The sequence below is a fragment of the Falco punctatus genome (assembly GCF_963210335.1).
Source record: "Falco punctatus genome assembly, contig: scaffold_300, whole genome shotgun sequence".
Lineage (NCBI taxonomy): Eukaryota > Metazoa > Chordata > Aves > Falconiformes > Falconidae > Falco > Falco punctatus.
The window spans coordinates 1-17405 of NW_027660126.1; the positions used below are offsets into that span (position 1 = coordinate 1).

The window sequence follows — 17405 nt, forward strand, 5'->3', positions numbered from 1 at the left end:
GGTCCCATGCCTATGGGGTCTGCTGGCACCGTGCCGAGGAGGGGCGAGGGTCCCACATCCTGGTGGTGGGACACGGGGGGTCCCATGGACACGGGGGGTCTGCTGGCACTGTTCTGAGGAGGGGCGAGGGTCCCACATCCTGGTGGTGGGACACGGGGGGGTCCCATGGACACGGGGGGTCCCATGCCCATGGGGTCTGCTGGCACCGCGCCGGGGAGGGGTGAGGGTCCCACGTCCCAGTGGTGGGACACGGGGGGTCCCATGCCCATGGGGTCTGCTGGCACCGCGCTGGGGAGGGGTGAGGGTCCCACATCCTGGTGGTGGGACACGGGGGGTCCCATGGACACGGGGGTCCCATGGACACGGGGGGTCTGCTGGCACCGTGCCGGGGAGGGGTGAGGGTCCCACATCCTGGTGGTGGGACACGGGGGGTCCCACGGACACAGGGGGTCTGCTGGTGCCGTGGCGAGGGTCCTACATCCTGGTGGTGGGACACGGGGGTCCTGTGCCCGTGGGGTCTGCTGGCACCGTGCCAAGGAGGGGCGAGGGTCCCACGTCCCGGTGGCACCGGATCGCGGGGGCTCACCTTGTCCTCTTGCCCGCGCAGGGAGAACAAGGCAAACCGGGGACCACCGGCCAGGCTGGACCACCAGGACCTGTGGTGAGTGTGTAGCCCCCCCCCCCATTTCCCCCACAGCAGCACTCCCTCCCCCCGCCCCCCCCCCAAGGTGGGGGTACCCTCCCCCTTGCGCCCCACATCTCACATCTGCCTCTTGCAGGGTCCCCCGGGTCTCCCCGGCCTCAAAGGTGACACCGGTGCCAAAGGGGAGAAGGTGAGGACCACGATGCTGTGGGGACACCCTAAATCCCAGCACGGGGGGGGGTCCCCCACCGGGGGTCCCCTCGTGGACCCTCGCTGATCTCCTCTTGTGTCCCCCCAGGGCCACCCTGGTCTCATCGGCTTGATCGGACCCCCGGGAGAGCAGGGGGAGAAGGGGGACCGGGGTCTCCCTGGCCCCCAAGGCTCCACGGGGCAGAAGGGAGAAACTGTGAGTCTGGGGGCTTGGGGGGTACTTGGGGAGGGGGCGGGGGGGGGTGGGGGGAGGTTGGTGTTGTGGTTTGGAGGGGTCCAAGCAGGTGGGGATTGTAAAATTAGGGAGAACTGGGGGGGGATGAGTTGGGGGGGGGGGTGGGGATGGGGAGGGGGGGAGTTGTACCGCATGCTGGGGGAGGTGGGATGGGGGGGGTGTCGCCTCATACTGGATCCTGCTCTTCTCCCATCACGCAGGGCATCCCTGGTGCTACTGGTCCCATCGGCCCCACTGGCCCCCCTGGACTCCCAGTGAGTGCCCCCCCCCCCCTCTGCCATGTGCCCCCCCCTCTCCAAGCCCCCCTGCTCCCTCCCCATCCCTCATCCTTACGCCTGCGCTCCCAGTTTCCCTCCCTCTGTTTGGGGAGGGGGGCTTCTGTCATCATCATCACCACCCCAGCCCCCCCACCCCCCCCACGCCAGCCCCCCCCTCGCTGACCGACCTGCTCTTGCATTGCAGGGCCCAGCTGGTCCCAAAGGTGCCAAGGGCGCGATGGTAAGAGCCCAACGGTGCCCCCCCCCGACCCTCCCCCCTTCCCCCCTTTAGCCCCCTCCCCAAACTGATGCCCGTGGGGGTCTCTTTCCCTTAGGGCCAAGCAGGACCCAAAGGTGAACGTGGACCCCCGGGACCCCCTGGACACCCGGTGAGTGGCTCAGTGGTGGTGGCAGGGGGGAGATGGCGGGGGGGGGGGATGTAGGAGCAGCCCTTGGAGGGAGGGATGCGTGGGGATCAGGGAGGGATGCGCGGGGATCAGGGATGGATGTGGAGGGACCAGGGAGGGATGTGGAAGGATCAGGGAGGGATGCGCAGGGATGAGGGAGGGATGCGCGGGGATGAGGGAGGGATGCGCGGGATGAGGGAGGGATGCGCAGGGATGAGGGAGGGATGCGCAGGGATCAGGGATGGACGTGGAGGGACCAGGGATGGATGTGGAGGGATCAGGGATGGACGCGTGGGGATCAGGGAGGGATGTGGAGGGATCAGGGATGGACGCGTGGGGATCAGGGAGGGATGTGCGGGGATCAGGGAGGGATGTGCAGGGATCAGGGAGGGATGCGCGGGGATCAGGGAGGGATGTGGAGGGACCAGGGAGGGATGTGGAGGGATCAGGGATGGATGTGGAGGGATCAGGGATGGATGTGGAGGGATCAGGGATGGACGTGGAGGGATCAGGGATGGACTTGGAGGGATCAGGGAGGGATGCGTGGGGATCAGGGATGGATGCGTGGGGATCAGGGATGGATGTGGAGGGACCAGGGATGGATGTGGAGGGATCAGGGATGGACGCGTGGGGATCAGGGAGGGATGTGCGGGGATCAGGGAGGGATGTGCAGGGATCAGGGAGGGATGCGCGGGGATCAGGGAGGGATGTGGAGGGATCAGGGAGGGATGCGCGGGGATCAGGGAGGGATGTGGAGGGACCAGGGAGGGATGTGGAGGGATCAGGGATGGATGTGGAGGGATCAGGGATGGACGTGGAGGGATCAGGGATGGACTTGGAGGGATCAGGGATGGATGCGTGGGGATCAGGGATGGACGTGGAGGGATCAGGGAGGGACGTGGAGGGATCAGGGAGGGACGTGGAGGGATCAGGGATGGATGCGGGGGATCAGGGAGGGATGCGGAGGGACCAGGGATGGATGCAGAGGGATCAGGGAGGGATGCGCAGGGATCAGGGATGGACGCATGGGGATCAGGGAGGGATGCGTGGGGATCAGGGAGGGACGTGGAGAGATCAGGGAGGGATGTGCGGGGATCAGGGAGGGATGCGGAGGGGCCAGGGATGGATGCATGGGGATCAGGGAGGGATGCGTGGGGATCAGGGAGGGACGTGGAGAGATCAGGGAGGGATGTGCGGGGATCAGGGAGGGACGTGGAGGGATCAGGGATGGACGCATGGGGATCAGGGAGGGATGTGGAGGGATCAGGGAGGGATGCGGGGGATCAGGGAGGGATGTGGAGGGATCAGGGAGGGATGCGGGGGATCAGGGAGGGATGTGGAGGGATCAGGGAGGGATGCGCGGGGACGTCTCCGATGTCCAAGCCTGAGCAGGCGGCAGTCTGGTGGTCCTGGGGGATGGGGGTCTGCGCGGCTTTGTGGACCTGGGGTGCTGAGAACTTTTGGTTCCTAGGGCCCCCCCGGCGAGGTGATCCAGCCCCTGCCCATCCAGCTGCCCAAGAAGAGCAAGCGCTCCATCGATGGCAGCCAGCTGCTGGAGGAGGAGGAGGAGGAGGAGGAGGAGGAGGGAGGCGAGCGAGCGGCCGCCGACCAGGGCATGGAGGAGATCTTCGGCTCCCTTAGCTCCCTCAAGCAGGAGATCGAGGGGCTGCGGCGCCCCATGGGCACCCGGGACCATCCTGCCCGCACGTGCCAGGACCTACAGCTCAGCCAGCCGGGGCTGCCCGACGGTGAGCGGCAGCGGCAGCAGGGCGAGCAGGGATGGCAGCAAGGGCGCCGTGGGGCGCGCTGACCCCTCTCCTCCCCGCGCAGGCGAGTACTGGATCGACCCCAACCAGGGATGCGCTCGGGATTCTTTCAAGGTTTTCTGCAACTTCACGGCAGGCGGGGAGACCTGCGTCTTCCCCAGCAGGGATGTACAGGAGGTGAGCGAGGCGGCGGAGGGGGGGGGGGGGGGGGAGGGGATGGGGATGGCACGGGGGGGGGTCCCAGCGTGGCTGCGGAAGGCAGTGGTGGGGGTCTTGTGTGGGGAGGGGGTGCGGGGTGCTGCCTGCCTTCCTCACGGCTGCTTCTCCTCTTCCAGGTGAAGATGTCAGGGTGGGAGGAGGAGGCACCGTGGCGGTGGTTCAGTCAGTTCCAGGAGGGCAGCAGGGTGAGGATGCTCGGGGTAGGGGGGGGTGGGGGTGGGGGGCTGAGCACTGTAGGTGAGACCCTGGGGATGCCTTCCCTGCCGGTGGGCTCTCTTCTTTTCCGGGAAGGATGAGCACCAGCCCGTGTATCAATCCTGGGGGGGAGGGTCCCGGCAAGCCCCCCCCCCCCCCCCCCCTTGGCTGGGCACCCTGCCTAAGCGCCGACTTGCACCCTTGTCACCCTCTTCCTCTATGCGTGTCCCCAGCCTCGGTGCTCCTCGGGTGGCCGGCCACTGCTCCTTTTCCAAGGATATCTCCCCCTCGCTTGACCTTGACCCCATCAGCCCTTCTGCCCCCTCCAGGAAGGGGGGTCTGGACCCCAGCGGACCCCCTCCAGCCCCGCTTCTCACGTGCCCCTCTCTTCCCACCCGCAGTTCTCCTACACGGATTCGGAAAGCCACCCCCTCGGCGTGGTGCAGTTGACCTTCCTCCGGCTCCTCAGCGTCTCCGCTCGCCAGAACTTCACCTACCACTGCCACCGCTCCGTGGGCTGGCACAGCACCGCCTCCGGGGACCACCACCGTGCCCTCCGCTTCTTGGCTGCCAACGAGGAGGAGCTCAGCTACGACACCAGCCCCTACGTCAAAGCGGTGACCGACGGCTGCGCGGTGAGCATGGCGGGGGGGGGGGGGTGTGTAAATGGGGGGGGAGGATGCGGGGGGTGGAGGAGACACGGGGAGAGGACATGGGGGGAAAAAGAGATGGGTGAAGGCACAGATGGGTAAGGAGTGCTAGAAGACACCAGGATGGAGGGATGGAGAGAAGCACAGATGGGTGAGGAGCACTAGAAGGCACCAGCATGGAGGGATGGAGGGATGGAGAGAAGCACAGATGGGTGAGGAGCACTAGAAGGTACCAGCATGGAGGGATGGAGGGATGGAGAGATGGAGAGCTGGTAGCATCTCCCTTTTGGAGAAGCACAGATGGGTGAGGAGCACTAGAAGGCACCAGGATGGAGAGATGGAGGGATGGAGAGAAGCACAGATGGGTGAGGAGCACTAGAAAGCACCGGGATGGGGGGAGGGGGAGAAGGTGCCCTTGAGCGGGCATCGGGTGCCCCGGAGAGGGATGATCTGGCCAAACGCCAGGGATCCGTGGGGAAGGCTGGACTCCAAGGGTCGAGCCCGCCGAGGGTTGTCAGCCGGTGGCCCCCAGCCCCTGACCCACCCCCCCCCACACCCCCCCTCCCCCCGCAGGGACGGAAGGGCTCGGGTCGGACGGTGCTGGAGCTGAGCACGCCCCGCCTGGAGCTGCTGCCGCTGCTGGATGTGCGCGTCATGGACTTCGGCGAGCCCGGCCAGAGGTTTGGGTTCGAGGTGGGCGCCGTCTGTTTCCTCGGCTAAAAGGACCAAACCCACGCCCCCAGCCCCCACAACCCCCCCAGAACGCAACCCTCCCCCCCACTGCCAAACCCTGGCCTCCGGGGGGGGCGACCCCCGCCCCCCTCCCCCGTCGCCTCCGAGCACCGAAGCAGCGGCACCCGCCGCCCCCCCCGCGCATCACGTCGCTGCGAGGAGCCCTGCCCGTGCGCCCGAGACCACCGCCACCGCCGCCCCCCTTCCCCCCCCGCCCCCCCCCCCGGGGGCCAGGGTCTGGAGAGATGCCAAAGAGACTTTTAAGGTGTAGAATAAATCTATATTTTAATACGTAGAGAGACAGAGAAGAACGTTTTTAACGGATCCAGCTGGGCTCCCTCCCTCGGCGCCCGGCAGTGCCCCCTCCCCCCAAATCCCAGTGCTCTTTCCCAGTATTCCCAGGGCTTGTTTCCCGTGCCCTCTCACCCCAGGGGGGGACCCCCTGGAGGAGCACAGCCGCCCAGCGGGGAGACCGGTACTGGGGTCCGCTCCCCGTTGGGTTGGAAAACCCGGGATGATGCCGGCGCTTTGGGATCAGCATCGGGAGAAAGCTCTCATCCCTCTATTCCCGCATGGATTCGTGCCACGGAGACCCTCGTGCTTCCAGGTGGTCTCGGGGGGTCGGGGGGGAACGTGGATCCTGGGGTGCATCCGTCCCCAGGAGCATCATCTCCTTTGGGTGCATCCCTGCGGCGACGCTGGCTGGCCACCTCCGTCGGCTGGCCCAGCCTGATGCGTACAGGTGGACTTGACCTTGCTACTCTGCTAATGAGTCTAATTAATTTTTTTTTGGTGGGGGAAAAAAAAAAAAAAAAAAAAAAAAGCTTCCCTGTCCCAGCAGGGTGCTGTTGGTCTTCCCCACCGCGCGGCGTATTTCACAAAATCCTCTGACAAATCCCAGCCCCGAAGGACGCGAGGAAGAAGGACGTTGTGTTTTCGCTGTGTTTTTTGTTTTTATTATTTTTTAAATTAATTATATTATTTAAAGGAGTGGATACAACCAGCGATACCGGTCCCTGCGGCGTAATTTGGGATTTCCCCCCCCCCCCTCAAAAAACAAAAACGAATCTCTGCGTGGCAATTCAGCCAGCCCGGTGCCTGGGGGAAGAGGGAGGGGAGGAAAAAATAGAAATTAAAATAATAATAATAAAAATTATTTTCTCGGTGCTGTCTGATAAAAAGGACTTTAAAGGGGCACCGCTCTTTGCTTTTTTGTTTTCTTAAAAAGCAGAGGTTTGCCCCCCTGGTGCTGAGCCGGCGGGCTGTATGAAGTTCTGTAAGTAATTTTTTAAGTTGTATTGTAATATATCATCTATTATTTTTGATCGTAATATATCATCTATAATTTTGCTGCTTTTTGGGGGGTTGGTTATTGGTTTGGCTGCCTTTTTCATACACGATTTCCTCCGCCGTGAAATTCCTCCGGACAGAGACGAGATCCCGGGGGAGAAAGTGTAAAAATAATAATATATCGACGCGTAAATCCACCCACCGCTGGTAAATGCAAAGGGGAGGAACATCTGGACCACAAAATAGTTCGTGACGGCTCCGAACAGAAGCCTTGCAAAGTAAAAAAGGAAAAAAAAAAAAAAAAAAATTGGGGGGAAAAATGGGGGAGGGCCGGGGGCTTTCAGCTTCCAGCAGGAGCTGAGGGGGATGCTGTCGGTCTCTGGGGGGGGCGGGGGTGGGATGCGGGGGGTCCCAGGTGACCCCAGACCGAGGGTGAGCAGCCTGCTGGCCTGGGTGATGGTGGAGGAAAGCACCCACGACCCCCTGGTGCTCTCCCCGCCGCCCCCCCCCCCCCCGCCCCCGATGCTGGTACTTCTTGTTCCTCCTGGGTGGCCGCATCCCTCCCCCATCCCCCCCTGCTCCCACCTCCCTTTGTATCCCCATCCCCCTGCTCCCACCGTGCCCAAATCCCACCGCTCCCCATCCCTGACCTACCAGCCGCCCCCCCCAAACCCCCTGCTCCCCATCCCACCGTGGCGCTGCCGCCGTCCCCCAGGGCACAGCCCCCTCCTGGTGCTTCCCCCCACCCACGGGCCTGTTACTCCCCCCACCACTTCGACGCCCGCCTCGATTTTTCCCGTTTTTCTTCCGTGGGGTGGCCAAGGCTCTGGCGGGGAGCGGGGGGCCGAGGTGGCCGAAGGGCAGCGAGGGGCAGCGGGGCGAGGTGGGAAGGGGTGGGAAGGGGTGGGAAGGGGTGGGAAGCAGCGGTGGCGTGAGGAGGGATGGAAGGGTGGGAAGGTGCAGCAGCGTGGGGGGGAGTGGGGCGCGAAGTGGCAGCAGGGCACGAAGCAGCAGCAGCGCTGGGAGGGGAGCAGGGTGTGAAGTGACAGCAGCGCTGGGAGGGGAGCAGGGCACGAAGCAGCAACAGAGGGCACGAAGGGGGAGCAGGGTGTGAAGTGGGCAGCAGGGCACGAAGGGGGAGCAGAGCACGAAGCAGCGGCAGGGCATGAAGGGGGAGCAGGGTGTGAAGTGGCAGCAGCGCTGCAAGGGGGAGCAGGGCACGAAGCAGCAGCAGTGCTGCGAGGGGAGCAGCGTGTGAAGCGGCAGCAGCGCTGTGAGGAGGAGCAGGGCACGCAGTGGCAGCAGGGCACGCAGTGGCAGCAGGGCACGAAGGGGGAGCAGGGTGTGAAGTGGCAGCAGAGCACAAAGCAGCAGCAGCGCTGCAAGGGGGAGCAGGGCACGAAGTGACAGCAGGGCACGAAGGGGGAGCAGGGCACGAAGTGGCAGCAGGGCACGAAGGGGGAGCAGGGCACGAAGTGGCAGCAGGGCACGAAGGGGGAGCAGGGCACGAAGTGGCAGCAGGGCACGAAGGGGGAGCAGGGCACGAAGGGGGAGCAGGGCACGAAGTGGCAGCAGGGCACGAAGGGGGAGCAGGGTGTGAAGTGACAGCAGCGCTGCGAGGGGAGCAGGGCACGCAGTGACAGCAGCGCTGCGAGGCGGCAGCACCGCTCGGGCAATGCCCCCGACGGCCGCTCGGTGGCGCCAGACCGGCCCCTTCCCCCTGGGGGCGAAGCTGGGGTGGGGGACCCGCGGGTGGTCTGTCCGTGGGGAGCAGCCGGACCCCTGTGGAGGGGGAATATCCCCCCCCCCCCCCCAAATCCAGGTTTTAGGGTGGGATGGGCGCGCAAAGCCCACCGAGGAGGGGGCCGGCAGCAGAGCGCTCGTTGTGACAGCCGGGGGGTTGGTGGAGCGACCGGGGGCGGTGGGGACAAGGGCAGGGGCAGCTGGGGCAGCGCAGCGATGCTCGGCCTCTCCTGGTGGAGAAGGTGCAAGAGGGAGGGTGGGCACCTCGCTCCTCTTGTAGACGTCGGGCGATTTTTTGCTGAAAAAGGGAAGATTCGGGCTAGACCTGAGGAAGACCGATGGTGGGATGAAGGTTGGAGATGCCCCATCCCTGGAGATGTTCAAAGTCAGGTTGGTTCTGAGCGCCCTGATCTTCCCGCTGGTGGCAGGAGCTGACCTAAAGGGCCTTTAAAATTCCCAACCCCAGAGACGCCCCGATTCCATCGTCATCCCCCACCCGCCACGTCCCGAGCATCGTCTGGACCGGGCGCTTCAAAGCTGGACCAGGAGGATGATGCTCGGCCAGGCTGGCGTTGGAGCATTGCGAGAAACACTGACCCAAGGTGACGCGCCGTCCCTCTGGGCGCTGCTTCTGCTGCCGCCATTGCCCACCGGGGCCTTTGGGTGGGCGAGAAGCTCGTGGCCGGGAGGTGGTGGGACCACCAAGCCCATCAGGACGTAAGCCACGCTCCGGTAAAGCCAGGAAAACCGCGTGGGCAGGGGGATGCTGAGCGCCGCTCGGTACCCGCGATGCACGTGGTAACGAAAAGCTCCTCCGTGGGGGGATGGGGTGGGGCGGGGGGGCTTGGCTCTGGTGGGTCTGGGGGATTTCAGCAGGTCTCCTGTGCAACCAGTGCTCCCACCTTCAGCGTGGGGGCTTGTCCTGCTCTGCTCCGGGGTGGGAGCCTGGAGCCAGGTCTTGGAGCAAGGGTGGGGGGAGACACATCCGAAAGGATGCTGTGGGCACGGGGGGTGGGGGTGGGGTGGGGGTGGGGGTGGGGGAGGGTCAGTGTCTTCTCCCAGGACAAGAGGCAAGAGCTTCAGGTTGCACCACGGGAGGTTCAGGTTGCCCATCGGGACACATTTCTTTAGGCCAAGGGTGGTCAGGCGTTGGAAGGGGGGTGCCCAGCGAGGGGGGGGGTGGGGGGGGGTGGGGGGTCACCAACCCTGGAAGCTCTCGAGAAACACGTGGATGCGGGGCTGAGAGCTCTGGTTCCGTGGTGGGCTCGGTGCTGGTGGGTCAACCGTTGGGCGCGACGGCCATGGGGGTCTTCTCCATCCTCAATGCTTCTACGACGCTACGGCTCACCCCTCGCCCACCCCACCTTCACGCATCAGTTGCCCTCCAGCAGGTCCTGACAGTAGTAAAAAGGGGTCTTTGAGGATTTGGGGGGGGGGTCTTTGAGGCTTTTGGGGGGTCTTTGAGGAATTTGGAGGGTCTTTGAGGCTTTTGGGGGGGTCTTTGAGGCTTTTGGAGGGTCTTTGAGGCTTTTGGGGGGGTCTTTGAGGCTTTTGGGGGGTCTTTGAAGCTTTTGGAGGGTCTTTGAGGCTTTTGGAGGGTCTTGGAGGACTTTGAAGGGTCTTTGAAGCTTCTGGGGGGTCTTTGAGGCTGTTGGGGTGTCTTTGAGGCTTTTTGGGGTCTTTGAGGCTGTTGGAGGTGTCTTTGAGGCTTTTGAGGGGTCTTTGAAGCTTTTGGGGGATCTTTGATGCTTTTGGGGGGGTCTTTGAAGCTTGTTGGGGTCTTTGAGGCTTTTGGGAGATCTTTGAGGCTTTTGGGGTGTCTTTGAAGCTTTTGAGGGGTCTTTGAAGCTTCTGGGGGGTCTTTGAGGCTGTTGGGGGTGTTTTTGAGGCTTTTTGGGGTCTTTGAGGCTTTTGGGGGAGCTTTGAAGCTTTTGGAGGGTCTTGGAGGACTTTGGAGGGTCTTTGAAGGTTTGTGGGGGTCTTTGAGGCTTTTGAGGAGCCTTTGAAGCTTTTGGGGGGTCTTTGAGGATTTTGGGGGTCTTTGAGGCTGTTGGAGGTGTCCTTGAGGCTTTTGAGGGGTCTTTGAGGCTTTTGGGGGATCTTTGAGGCTTTTGGGGGGGTCTTTGAGGCTTTTGGGGGATCTTTGAGGCTTTTGGGGGGGTCTTTGAAGCTTTTTGGGGTCTTTGAGGATTTTGGGAGATCTTTGAGGCTTTTGGGGGGTCTTTGAGGCTGTTGGGTGTGTCTTTGAGGCTTTGGGGGGGTCTTTGAGGCTTTGGGGGGTGTTGGAGTCTTTTTCTCCGGAGCGTTGGTGCTGTCACCCACCCCGGGGATGGGGGGGGGGGTGTCGTTCCAGTGCCGTGCCCCCATGCAGTGCAGGGGTCCGGGGGGGGTGGGGGGTGGGGGTGCTGCCCTGCTCGGGGCTCGGGTCCTTCCACCCGCTTCTTCCCCTGAGAACTGGTGACGCGGTACCCCCCGGGCGAGGGGGGGTGGGGAACCTTCTCCTGGAAACCCCCTCGCACCCATTTCCCCCTCCCCTGAGCTCAGAAGGAGGCAAGGGGGACCCTTGGGGGGGTGGGGGGGGGTGGGGGGTGACCCCAAGGCCACCACCTTACCCATGGGGGGTCTGCGGGATGGGAGCACCGAGCTCCCCCCTGGCTTTGGGGGGGGCTCCTGTTGGGGTGGCTCTGGTGGAGATGATGGTTGGAGCTGGCAGAGGTCGGGGGGGGGGGGTGGGCTGACGCCCCCAGGAAAGGCTTTGAGGCTTTTGAGGGGTCTCTGAAGCTTTTGGGGGGTCTTTGAGGCTGTTGGGGGTGTCTTTGAGGCTTTTAGGGGGTCTTTGAGGCTTTTGGAGGGTCTTTGAGGGTTTTGGGGGTGTCTTTGAGGCTTTTGAGGGGTCTTTGAAGCTTTTGGGGGGTCTTTGAGGCTATTGGGGGTGTCTTTGAGGCTTTAGGGGGTCTTTGAGGGTTTTGGGGGTGTCTTTGAGGCTTTTGAGGGGTCTTTGAAGCTTTTGGGGGGTCTTTGAGGCTATTGGGGGTGTCTTTGAGGCTTTTGAGTGGTCTTGAGGCTTTTAGGGGGTCTTTGAGACTTTTGGGGGTGTCTTTGAGGCTTTTGGGGGGTCTTTGAGGCTGTTGGGGGTGTCTTTGAGGCTTTTGGAGGGTCTTTGAGGGTTTTGGGGGGGTCTTTGAGGCTTTTGAGGGGTCTTTGAAGCTTTTGGGGGGGTCTTTGAGGCTTTTGGGGGGGTCTTTGAGGCTTTTGAGGGGTCTTTGAGACTTTTGAGGGGTCTTTGAAGCTTTTGGGGGGTCTTTGAGGCTTTTGGGGGGGTCTTTGAGGCTTTTGAGGGGTCTTTGAGGCTTTTGAGGGGTCTTTGAGACTTTTGGGGGGTCTTTGAGGCTTTTGGGGGTGTCTTTGAGGCTTTGGGGGGGTCTTTGAGGCTTTTGAGGGGTCCTGGGGGGGGCTGACGCCCCCAGGAAAGGGGGTGCCCGTGCTGGGGTCGCCCCGTTTGGTCCCTCCCTGCCCCCCCCCCCGACGCGGTGGGATTCGGCGTCCTCACAGCCCAGGGGATGCTCCATCCATCCATCATCCATCCGTCCCCCCGCCCCCCCAGACAGGGGATTTCCACCAAAGCTGCTGCCCCCCCACCCCCCACCCCCCTCCCCCCGCCCCAGGGGCACGCCAGACTTTCGGGGAAAAAGGGCTCTTGTCCTCCAGTAACCCCAGTCCAACCAATCTGCAGGCAGCACTGGGGCTGCATCACCAGTCTCCGGCAGACTCCAGGGAGATGAAGTCCTGGTCCCAGTATATGGGGGGGTCCTGGTCCCAGTATATGGGGGGGTTACTGGTCCCAGTATATGGGAGGGGTCCTGGTCCCAGTATAAGGGGGGGGTTCCTGGTCCCAGTATATGGGGGGAGTGTCCTGGTCCCAGTATATGGGGGGAGGGTCCTGGTTCCAGTATATGGGGGGAGGGTCCTGGTCCCAGTATATGGGGGTGGGTCCTGGTCCCAGTATAAGTGGGGGTTCCTGGTCCCAGTATATGGGAGGGGTCCTGGTCCCAGTATATGGGGGGAGGGTCCTGGTCCTAGTATATGGGGGTTATCCTGGTCCCAGTATAAGGGGGGAGGGTCCTGGTCCCAGTATATGGGGAGGGTCCTGGTCCCAGTATATGGGGGGAGGTCCTGGTCTCAGTATATGGGGGTTGTCCTGGTCCCAGTATAAGGGGGGGTTCCTGGTCCCAGTATATGGAGGGGGGTCCTGGTCCCAGTATATGGGGGAAGGGTCCTGGTCCCAGTATATGGGGGGAGGGTCGTGGTCCCAGTATATGGGGAGGGTCCTGGTCCCAGTATATGGGGGGAGGGTCCTGGTCCCAGTATATGGGGGGGGGTCCTGGTCCCAGTATATGGGGGGAGGGTCCTGGTCCCAGTATATGGGGGGGGTCCTGGTCCCAGTATATGGGGGGAGGGTCCTGGTCCTAGTATATGGGGGTTATCCTGGTCCCAGTATAAGGGGGGAGGGTCCTGGTCCCAGTATATGGGGGGGGTCCTGGTCCCAGTATATGGGGGGGGGGGGTGTTGGCTGTTGCTCCTATTTATTTTTTTTGTCCTAGAAATATACTTTTCCTTTTTTTAATTTTTTTTTTTTTTTTTTTGGGGGGGGGGCGGGGCGGGGTTGATTCGGGTCCTGGAGCCAGAGCTCTGCTGCTCCTTCTCCACCTGGGGCTGGCCCCCTCCCCTCCCGACGCTTCTCACCGGGGGGTGGGGAGGGGGGGTGGGGAGGGGCTGGTGGGGGGGGAGGGGAGGGCTGACGTGCCCCCCCCCCCCCCCCCCCCCCCCCCGCCACCCCACCGCGCCGCCCGCGTGCGAGCCAGCCGAGTTTCACATCCCCCCCCGGCCGCCCATCCCCCACTTTCTGTTCCCGCCGCATCTTCCCCTTCCCCTCCAAGCAAGGAGGGAAGCGGACCCCCCCCCCCGCCCCCCCCCGCCCCCCCCCACCCACACCCACCCCCATCTCCATCACCTCGTGCCTCGTGGTTTGCTCAGCGCCTCCTTCTCCCCTCCAGCCCCGCGGCGATGCTGGATCTGCCCCATCGCCCCTCTTGACCCCCCAAGGGGGGGTGGGGGTGGGGGTGGGGGGCACACGGGGGGTCACCCAGGCTGGCCGGACCCCCCCACCGCGTGCCAGACACCCCACACACCCGGGTGGTGCCGGGGAGGGAAAGAGGAACCGGGACGGGCGACGTTAGAGACTTCCCGAGCCAAGCGGCGGTGTCACCAGTTACCCAGCAAAGCTACGACTGGGAGAACTGGTCTGGCTGAGGGCAAGCTCTGGTTTTGCTCCTTCCCTTCCCCCCCCCCCCCCCCCCCCCTCTGCCCCAGCTGGTGGCTCTCAAGGGGGGTGTAGGGTCCAGGTCTGGTGGCCCCAGGGATGCTGGTGGGACCCCGTGAGGTCTCCTCTGCTCTGGGTCCAGGTCTGGTGGCCCCAGGGATGCTGGTGGGACCCCGTGAGGTCTCCTCTGCTCTGGGTCCAGGTCTGGTGGCCCCAGGGATGCTGGTGGCATCTGCTGGTGGGACCTCGTGAGGTCTCCTCTACTCTGGGTCCAGGTCTGGTGGGACCCCAGGAATGCTGGTGGGACCTCGTGAGGTCTCCTCTACTCTGGGTCCAGGTCTGGTGGCCCCAGGGATGCTGGTGGGACCCCGTGAGGTCTCCTCTGCTCTGGGTCCAGGTCTGGTGGCCCCAGGGATGCTGGTGGCATCCGCTGGTGGGACCTCGTGAGGTCTCCTCTACTCTGGGTCCAGGTCTGGTGGCCCCAGGGATGCTGGTGGGACCCCGTGAGGTCTCCTCTGCTCTGGGTCCAGGTTTGGTGGCCCCAGGGATGCTGGTGGGACCCCGTGAGGTCTCCTCTGCTCTGGGTCCAGGTCTGGTGGCCCCAGGGATGCTGCTGGCTCAGACCATCTTCCTGGCCTTACCATGAGTGGTGGCTGCGTACTGATGGGCTTGGTGGTCCCACCACCCCCCCACCCCCCCAGCCAGGAGCCAGGGATCACCCTGGTGGCGGTGCTGATCTCCACCCACATCAGCCGTTGAGGACCCAGGGGTCCCGAGGTCACCCTGCCCCCTGGTTCTGCTCGACCCTCCCCCCCCACCCCCCCACCCCCAGCGCCCCCCCAGACCACCCCAACCCCGCGGGAGCGGGCAGGGCACGGAGTCACGGTGAGGGTCGCACCACAGGATCGACCCCAACCCCTTTTATTGTGGCGACCAAGCGGCGGAGCGGGAGCGTGGGGTGGGGGGCTGGGGGGGCGGGGCACGCCTCCCCCTCCCTTCAGGGGTCTGCAGGGGAGACCCCACACCTGGGCTGGGGAGAAGCTCCATGTCCCGACCTGGAGGTGGCCCCGGGGCGCGCGTGCAGGGTGGTCCCAGCCTGGTGGGGGCTGGCAACTGGGAGCAGTGCGACCCCCGGGGCTCTGCGGCGATGTCCCCTGGGGGGTGGGCGAGCCACGGTAGCCACAGGTGCCACCTTGGCTCCCCCCAGCCACCAGGGACGGGTCCCTGCCAGGTCCGGTTCTGGAACCATCTCCAGCTCTTCTACGTGGGGTGCAGGGAGGACACGGGGGCGCCGTGGGGTGACCGGCTCCCACCGGGCTGAGGCGAGGGTTGGCTGAGGGTGCGGAGGGTCCAGCTGGAGGGGGGAGGGGCGGGGGGGGGCCCTCACAAGATGCCCCGTTGATTGCGGGTGCTGCTCATCTTCATGGCCTTGATGATGAGGATGGTGCCCACCACGATGCCGACGATGCCCACGGCCAAACCCAGGGCGCACACCAGGGTCTCGGTGCTCTCGGAGAGGGGGAGGGGTACCTGAGGTTCTGGAGGAGGGAGGTGGGTGAGGATGGGGTGCTGAGCCAGGGGGGAGGGGAGGCACTGCCCAGCCCCCCTCCGTGACCCCCCCCCCCCCCCCAGGTTCTCACCCCAGTGTTTGGAGAAGGTGGTGGGCAACCCCTCGATCTTCACCCGGCAGTCGTAGTACTCGCCGCGGGCGGGGATGAGGTAGGAGAACTTGCGGAAGGTGTTGTCATCCCGGGGGTAGAACACGGTCTCGAGGACCCCCCCGGTCACCTCCTGCCCGTTCTTCAGCCACGTGATGGAGAGGACGGGCGGCCAGAACTTGTCCACGTAACAGGTCAGGATGTTGGGGTTCTCCAGCTCCACTTGGTGTTTGGGGAACATGGTCACCTCGGGGGGCACTGGGGACAACAAGGAGGGAGGGGGGGGGGAGGGGGTGAGCCAGGAGTTAGTGGTGCCCCCACGGTGCCCCGGGCTGGTTAGCCTGGTTGCCCACCCAAGGAGACCCCCAAACCCCAGTGGGGGGCTGTGCTGGGTCCCCCTGTGGTTGCCACCCAAGGAGACCCCCAAACCCCAGTGGGGGGCTGTGCTGGGTCCCCCTGTGGTTGCCCACCCGGGGAGACCCCCGAACCCCGGTGGGGGGCTGTGCTGGGTCCCCCTGTGGTTGGCCACCCAAGGAGACCCCCAAACCCCAGTGGGGGGCTGTGCTGGGTCCCCCTGTGGTTGCCCACCCAAGGAGACCCCCAAACCCCAGTGGGGGCTGTGCTGGGTCCCCCTGTGGTTGCCCACCCGGGGAGACCCCCGAACCCCGGTGGGGGGCTGTGCTGGGTCCCCCTGTGGTTGGCCACCCAAGGAGACCCCCAAACCCCGGTGGGGGGCTGTGCTGGGTCCCCCTGTGGTTGCCCACCCAAGGAGACCCCCGAACCCCAGTGGGGGGCTGTGCTGGGTCCCCCTGTGGTTGCCCACCCAAGGAGACCCCCGAACCCCAGTGGGGGGCTGTGCTGGGTCCCCCTGTGGTTGCCCACCCAAGGAGACCCCCAAACCCCAGTGCGGGGCTGTGCCGAGATCCCCAAGGAGACCCCCAAACCCCAGGGCAGGGGCCGTGACAGGTCCCCTTGTGGCTGCCCACCCGGGGAGACCCCCACCCCAGCAAGGGGGCTGTGCTGGGTGCCCCCCTGCATCAGGGTACTGTGTGCCCCACTGGGGGTCCCCAGGGTGCCATGTGCCCTGCTGGGGGTCCCCAGGGTGCTGTGCACCTCACTGGGGGTCTCCAAGGTGCCATGCGCCTCACTGGGGGTCTTCTGGGTGCTGTGCACCTCACTGGGGGTCTCCTGGGTGCTGTGCACCTCACTGGGGGTCCTCAGGGTGCCATGCGCCCTGCTGGGGGTCCCCAGGGTGTCGTGTGCCCCACTGGGGGTCCTCAGGGTGCCATGCACCTTGCTGGGGGTCCCAGGGTGCCGTGTGCCCCTGCTGGGGGTCCCCAAGGTGCCACGCACCTCGCTGGGGGTCTCCTGGGTGCTGTGCACCTCACTGGGAGTCCTCAGGGTGCCGTGTGCCCCACTGAGGGTCCCAGGGTGCCATGCACCTTGCTGGGGGTCTCCTGCCGTGTGCCCCACTGGGGGTCCCCAAGGTGCCATGTGCCCTGCTGGGGGTCCCCAGGGTGCTGTGCACCTTGCTGGGGGTCTCCTGCCATGTGCCCCACTGGGGGTCCCCAAGGTGCCATGCACCTCACTGGGGGGTCTCATGGGTGCCGTGTGCCCTGATGGGGGTCCCCAAGGTGCCATGTGCCCTGCTGGGGGTCTCCTGCCATGTGCCCCGCTGGGGGTCCCCAAGGTGCCATGTGCCCTGCTGGGGGTCTCCTGCCATGTGCCCCGCTGGGGGTCCCCAAGGTGCCATGTGCCCCGCTGGGGGTCCCCAAGGTGCCATGCACCTCACTGGGGGTCTCATGGATGCCGTGTGCCCTGCTGGGTGTCCCCAAGGTGCCACGTGCTCTACCGGTTGTCCCCAGCGCCCCGTGCGCCCCGCTGGGGGTTCCCCTGCTCTGTGGGAACGCCGGGGGGTCTCGGGGGGGGGGTGGGTTGGGGGGGTGGGTTGTTACCGATGGTGGCCTGCGAGCGGTTGAATCTTTTCATGGAGTGCTCCAGGTTCTGCTTGTTGATGGCCATGTTCTGCAGGGCGCCCTGCGCCTCGAAGCTGGCGTAGGTGCTGAAGGAGGGCAGGCGC

General features: G+C 64.9%; 2 protein-coding genes across 2 annotated transcripts; one reads left to right on the top strand and one right to left on the bottom strand.

The window, feature by feature from the left end:
* The first annotated feature begins 20 nt into the window (after positions 1-20).
* LOC308057910 (collagen alpha-1(V) chain-like) lies at positions 21-6801 on the top strand. The gene is made up of 11 exons (XM_080411925.1): positions 21-661; positions 780-833; positions 942-1049; positions 1289-1342; positions 1551-1586; positions 1681-1734; positions 3224-3500; positions 3583-3695; positions 3854-3922; positions 4334-4567; positions 5156-6801. Exons 5-11 carry the CDS (start codon positions 1584-1586, stop codon positions 5300-5302), a joined length of 897 nt encoding a protein of 298 aa, XP_080268051.1. The 5' UTR covers positions 21-661; positions 780-833; positions 942-1049; positions 1289-1342; positions 1551-1583; the 3' UTR covers positions 5303-6801.
* Positions 6802-14547: 7746 nt separating this feature from the next.
* On the bottom strand, positions 14548-17399 carry LOC308057909 (HLA class II histocompatibility antigen, DR alpha chain). The gene is made up of 3 exons (XM_080411924.1): positions 17281-17399; positions 15308-15583; positions 14548-15205 (listed from the first exon to the last, which is right to left on the bottom strand). The coding sequence occupies exons 1-3, from the start codon at positions 17345-17347 to the stop codon at positions 15051-15053; spliced, it is 498 nt and encodes a 165-aa protein (XP_080268050.1). The 5' UTR covers positions 17348-17399; the 3' UTR covers positions 14548-15050.
* Between the last annotated feature and the right edge of the window lie 6 nt (positions 17400-17405).

What these genes read in the sequence shown, in the direction of transcription:
- LOC308057910 (XM_080411925.1), top strand. An exon ending in CCAGCCGGGGCTGCCCGACG is followed by an intron (nt 3,501 to 3,582) that starts GTGAGCGGCAGC and finishes CTCCCCGCGCAG; the next exon opens with GCGAGTACTGGATCGACCCC. An exon ending in CGGTGACCGACGGCTGCGCG is followed by an intron (nt 4,568 to 5,155) that starts GTGAGCATGGCG and finishes CTCCCCCCGCAG; the next exon opens with GGACGGAAGGGCTCGGGTCG.
- LOC308057909 (XM_080411924.1), bottom strand. Translation starts at nt 17,347, where the DNA reads ATGGCCATCAACAAGCAGAACCTGGAGCACTCCATGAAAAGATTCAAC. An exon ending in CCGCTCGCAGGCCACCATCG is followed by an intron (nt 15,584 to 17,280) that starts GTAACAACCCAC and finishes TGTTGTCCCCAG; the next exon opens with TGCCCCCCGAGGTGACCATG. An exon ending in CACCTTCTCCAAACACTGGG is followed by an intron (nt 15,206 to 15,307) that starts GTGAGAACCTGG and finishes TCCCTCCTCCAG; the next exon opens with AACCTCAGGTACCCCTCCCC.